The sequence below is a fragment of the Saccopteryx bilineata genome, chromosome 11 (assembly GCF_036850765.1).
Source record: "Saccopteryx bilineata isolate mSacBil1 chromosome 11, mSacBil1_pri_phased_curated, whole genome shotgun sequence".
NCBI lineage: Eukaryota > Metazoa > Chordata > Mammalia > Chiroptera > Emballonuridae > Saccopteryx > Saccopteryx bilineata.
Window position 1 is genome coordinate 46,820,077 of NC_089500.1, and position 6,000 is coordinate 46,826,076.

Below are 6,000 nucleotides of genomic sequence, written 5' to 3' on the forward strand. Positions count from 1 at the left end.
TAATATGTATAATTTTTAATCCTTGATACAGTCACCATTTTGCACCAGGAATCTAACCTCATGTAGTTAACCAAAGTTACACATAATGAATTTATAACTCTCACAAAGATATAAGATTAACCGCTTTTCTTTTCTGGTGTAATAACTAAGTAGGGATCTTGTAGTGAATGTAAGTATTTACCATTCCTTGAAATATCTTATTTTAATGTTTCTCACAATCAATAAAGGCTGGGCCTGTTTAAATACTTGGATTGGTTCTTTCGAAAATGATGGCCCAGCCTGACCTGTGGTGGTGCAGTGGATAGAACGTCATCCTGGAACGCTGAGGTCGCTGGTTCGAAACCCCAGGCTTGCCTGGTCAAGGCACATATGGGAGTTGATGCTTCCTGCTCCTCCCCCCCCCAAAAAAAATAAATGATGGCCCAATACATCATTGTAAACATGAACTGTAGACTATATACATGGTCATATAAACTAGTCAGAGTTATTCCATTAGCCATACTCATTATGAATATTTATTTATTTAACGGTGTTTTGTTTATAATAGTTGGAAATGATAAAGACATATACTTTTTCTTAGTTCCTTATCCAAAAATGGGAAATAATTTTATTTTTTCTTTCTCCTTCCCTCTCTTACCCACCCCTCCCTTTTGTCCCCCCAAGCTATTCCAATAGAAACTGCGAAGCAGAATCCTAATGTTGCTTTGGTCCTTACTGCTTATGGAGGCCATATTGGTTTTCTGGAGGGTATCTGGCCAAGGCAGTCCACTTACATGGATCGAGTCTTCAAGCAGTTTGTGCAGGCCGTGGTGGAGCACGGACATGAACTCTCTAACATGTAGTTCTTCAGATGCGTTTTGTCTGAACCACCATATCAGGAGCTCTGCGTAGTGCGCACAAATCTTAACTACTCTATATAAAGCAAATAAGCCAGGAAGTGTGACAAGGTCCAGAATGACATGCAAAAACTACTTTTTGGGGAACTAAAACAACTTTGTAGCAAGAAATAAAATATAGATTTAGATTGTAATTTATGTAGATTTTATTTTTACTATGCCTTACCAAGTATGACCTTAAATAAAGTAGTACAAATATGGAATTGCACTTAACCAAAACCATTGTGTAAAAATATTTTAATTCCTCAGGGTTTTAATTTAGGCTAGTATTGTTTTAGATTACTTATTTTACATGATTTAATGATACTTTAATAAGTATTGAGAGATTTTGGTTATTTTATCATAAGTTATAAGTTGGCACATTCCTAAGGTTATTTATACCTATGAAGATAACATGAAATGAAGATAATGAAGATAACATGAAAACTGAAATAAGATAAAATATAATATGCTAAATATTTTATGTATTCTAACTTTAAAAGGCAAATGCAGCAATGTCAGACTAACTTCTATACATGCTCTTTTACTCTGATAATATTAAATTAAGGCTGATTTATATTTTATAATGATTATAGTTTACATGCTTATTTTTAAAATAGTATCTATGCATACATATATATAATTATATTAAAATAAATTCTACCATTTTAAAATGTTTCTTTGTCACTCTTTATCTGCAAAAAAACAATCCCTAGAAAGCAATTTATGATAAATTTATTATTGCATTAGTAAGAAATATTAAAATTGTTTTATTCACTGTTTCCAGAATATTGACCTCACACCATGCATATCAATTAAAAATACTTTATGCTACAAGAAATTTATCTAACAATAACTTAAGAATAATGATATAGGCCCTAGTTGGTTAACTCAGTCAGTTAAGAGTGTCACCCGAGGCCCTGGTAGAGGCTCAGTGGTAGAGTGTCGGCCTGGCGTGCAGGAGTCCCGGGTTTGATTCCGGCCAGGGCACACAGGAGAGGCGCCCATCTGCTTCTCCACCCCTCCCCCTCTCCTTCCTCTCTGTCTCTCTCTTCCCCTCCCGCAGCCAAGGCTCCATTGGAGCAAAGTTGGCCCAGGCGCTAAAAATGGCTCTATGGTCTTTGCCTCAGGTGCTAGAATGGCTCTGGTTGCAACAGAGCAACCCCCCAAATGGGCAGAGCATTGCCTGGTGGGCGTGCCGGGTGGATCTCGGTTGGGCGCCCCCTGGAGTCTGTCTGACTGCCTCCCAGTGTCCAACTTCAGAAAAATACAAAAAAAAAAAAAAAAGAGTGTCACCCAAAACAACACAGTTGTGGGTTCGATCCCCAGTCAGGGCACATATAGGAAGCAACCAAAATATGCACAACCGAGTGGAAGAACAAATGCTTTCCTTCCCCCTCTCCTCTCTCTCCTTTCTTCTCTTTGTCTTGCTAAAAAGCAGTAAAAACTAAGCCCTGCCCAAATAGCTCAGTTGGTTGGAGCATTATCCCAGAGCATGGAAGGAGGGAGGGAGGAAGGGAGGAAGGGAGAGAGGGAAGGAGGAAGGAAGGAAGGAAGGAAGGAAGGAAGGAAGGAAGGAAGGAAGGAAAGAAAGAAAGAAAGAAAGAGAAAGAAAGAGAAAGAAAGAAAGAAAAGAGGAAGGCAGGAAGGAAAGAAGGAAGGGAGGGAGGGATAAAGGGAGAAAGAAAAAGAAAGAAAGGAAGAAGGAAGGGAGGGAGGGAGGAAGGAAGGAGAGGGAGGAAGGGAGGGAGGGAGAAAGGAAGGAGAGGGAGGAAGGGGGAGGGAGGGAGGGAGAAAGGAAGGAGAGGGAGGAAGGGGGAGGGAGGGAGGAAGGAAGGAGGGGGGAGGGGGAAGGGGGGAGGTAGGAAAGAAGGAGAGGGAGGAAGGAAAGAGGGAGGAAGAGAGAAAGGAAGAAGAGGGAGGGAGGAAGGGAGGGAGGGAGGGGGAGGGGGAAGGAGGGAAGGAAGGAGGGAGGGAGGGAGGAGGAAGGTAGGGCAGGAAGGAGGGAGGGAAGGGAGGGAAGTAAGGAGAGAAGGAAGGAGGGAAGGAAGGAAGGAAGGGAGGAAGGAAGGAAGGGAGGAAAGGAAGGAAATTATCTTACATCACAGGAAGTCTCCAGGCCAGGGTTGGTGTAGGGGTTTACCAGTGTCATTGAAGACTTAGGCTTTTTCTATTTTCACTCCATCTCTTAGCAGGATGACTAGCTATCTCCACACAGAATGGCTGCTGCATCTTCAGACATCACATTTGTGTTTAGAGAAGTACAGGAACCAGATACATCTGCTCCTTTGGGAAAGTCAAAGCTTTGCCAGAAGATTTGCCCTTATATCCTTTAGCCAGAAGTGTGTCACATGGCTACCCTGATTGAGTAAGAGGCTGAGAAATCAAATATGTAAGCTTCTCCAATTGTGGAGGCAGGCCAAGGAGAGGGGTTTGCCAATGCTGGTTGGGCTAGCCAGCCAATAAAAATAACTTTCACACCATTCAACATCTTTTCTCTTTTTTACTACTTCAACTTGTTTATAAAACATCTATATTTTGCCTGACCTGTGGTGCTGCAGTAGATAAAGCGTGCACCCAGAACGCTGAGGTCACTGACTGATTGTGGGCTTGTCAGTGTAGGGTCGCTGACTTGGGGTGGGAGTGGGGGTGGGAATTTTCCACACCATGCCAAAGCTCTCCAGCTTGAGCCCAAAGGTCACTGATATGAAAAGCCTAAGGTCACTGGCTTGAGCAAGGGGACACTGGCTCAACCCAGGTCAGGGCACATAGAAAAAGCAATCAATGCACAACTAAAATGAATGCAACTACAAATTGATGCTTCTCAATCTCCCTTTCTACCTCTCTAAAAAAATATTAATTACAAATTAATTAAAATATGTATATTTTTGCCCCAGGTATCACACACACTAAGAGAACGAGGTAGGGGAGAAAAAGCACAAAATTATTTACTACAAATCCCACCAATTAGAGAGTTCCTGCCAGTTTCTGACAGTATTTGTAGACTCCATTATGTCTAAGTTGGTTAGTGCTGATACACCAATGCTTTCTGGTCTGTTCAGCATATATTCTGATGCAACAGTAACAATCACTTTCCGTTTATATGGTGCAGGCAGAGCTGAACTTGTGTTTCAAAGTTATGTTCTAGATTTTAAACAAAATTAAGTCAGGAGAGTTGTTTACCTAGTGGTCAGTGCCAAAACAGGGAAAGCAGTTCCTCACCTCCCTCTACTGCAAAAATTAATTCCAGCTAGATTTAGATAGTTAAAAAGATAAATATGGCCCTGGCTGGTTGGCTCAGCGATAGAGCGTCGGCCTGGCGTGCGGGGGACCCAGGTTCGATTCCCGGCCAGGGCACACAGGAGAAGCGCCCATTTGCTTCTGCACCCCCCCTCCTTCCTCTCTGTCTCTCTCTTCCCCTCCCGCAGCCAAGGCTCCATTGGAGCAAAGATGGCCCAGGCGCTGGGGATGGCTCCTTGGCCTCTGCCCCAGGCGCTAGAGTGGCTCTGGTCGCGACAGAGCGACGCCCCAGAGGGGCAGAGCATCGCCCCCTGGTGGGCAGAGCGTCGCCCCTGGTGGGCGTGCCGGGTGGATCCCGGTCAGGCGCATGCGGGAGTCTGTCTGACTGTCTCTCCCCGTTTCCAGCTTAAGAAAAATACAAAAAAAAAAAAAGAGAAATATTTTTAAAATTTATAAAACGTATTAGATGAAAGGTTACCTTTTATCATGAAAGATTTCTTTTTCATTTATTGATTTTAGAGAGAAGAAGGGAGAGAGGGAAAATGACAAAATCATCTCTTTCTCTGTGTGCCCTGACCAGGGATCAAACAGGCAACCTCTGCCATATCAGGATGATGCTCTAACCAACCAAGACAGTCCATAATGACCTCTGACTCCAATTTAGAAACATAGAATGAATTGTAGCCCCCTCCCTTACCTTATCTGCAACTTCTTTATCCCAGGGAGAAACCTGGCTCTGATTATCTATAATATATTTATTTCTTTGTTGAACAATACAAATGAAAGTAGATTGCAAATAAATTAGTTTCAGAATTCTTAACCTACACCCCTGTGAAAAACAAATACTACAGTATTTCTTTCTGTGTACTATTCTTTAAGTCTTAAGACATATACGGATGCCTGACAGGCAGTGGCTCAGTGGATAGAGCGTCAGACTAGGACGCAGAGGACCCAGGTTCAAAACCCCGAGGTTGCCAGTTTAAGCGCGGGCTCATCTGGTTGGAGCACAGCTCACCAGTTTGAACCCAAGGTTGCTGGCTTCAGCAAGGGGTCACTCGGTCTGCTGTAGCCCCCCGGTCAAGGCACATATGAGAAAGCAATCAATGAACAACTAAGGTGCCACAACGAAGAACTGATACTTCTCATCTCTCTTCCTGTCTGTCCCTATCTGTTCCTCTCTCTCTCTCTCTCTGTCTCAGTCACACACACACACACGACATAAACTGGTAATATTTAATCAAAACAGTTTTTCAAACTCGCTTTAACAGTTATTCAACTCCTTTCTGGGTGGTTATATGATTCATCTGTATGTAATACAGTTTAGGTTTCTTTGTCACCATCTGCATTCCATCCTCCTCACATCTGGTGGATTTTTAAAATTTATATAAAGTTAGCCTGACTAGGTGGTGGCGCAGTGGATGGAGTGTCGGACTGGAATGCTGAGGACCCAGGTTCGAGTCCCCAAGGTCGCCGGCTTGAGCGTGCCCTCATCTTGTTTGAACAAAGGCTCACCAGCTTGGACCCAAGGTCACTGGCTCGAGCAAGGGGTTACTCGGTCTGCTGAAGGCCCGCGGTCAAGGCACATATGAGAAAGCAATCAATGAACAACTAAGGTGTTGCAATGCGCAACGAAAGGCTGGTGAATTGATGCTTCTCATCTCTCTCCGTTCCTGTCTGTCTATCCCTCTCTCTGACTCTCTCTCTCCATAAAAAAATAAATAAAAAATAAAGATAAATAAAATTTATATAAAGTTTACTTTTTAATTTTTATTTATTTATTTTTTTGTATTTCTCTGAAGTTGGAAACGGAGAGGCAGTCAGACAGACTCCCTCATGCACCTGACCGGGAGCCACCCAGCACGCCCACCAGGGGGCGATGCTCTGC

At 43.1% G+C, this 6,000-nt stretch overlaps 1 protein-coding gene across 1 annotated transcript in view; it reads left to right on the forward strand.

Moving 5' to 3' along the window:
• ABHD3 (abhydrolase domain containing 3, phospholipase) overlaps positions 1-1,551 on the forward strand; it is a 49,792-nt gene extending 48,241 nt beyond the window's left edge. The window contains exon 9 of the mRNA XM_066247256.1: positions 664-1,551. Coding sequence (XP_066103353.1) covers positions 664-842 — 179 coding nt within the window. The 3' untranslated portion in view covers positions 843-1,551. The remainder of the gene's footprint in view (positions 1-663) is intronic.
• The last annotated feature ends 4,449 nt before the right edge of the window (positions 1,552-6,000 follow it).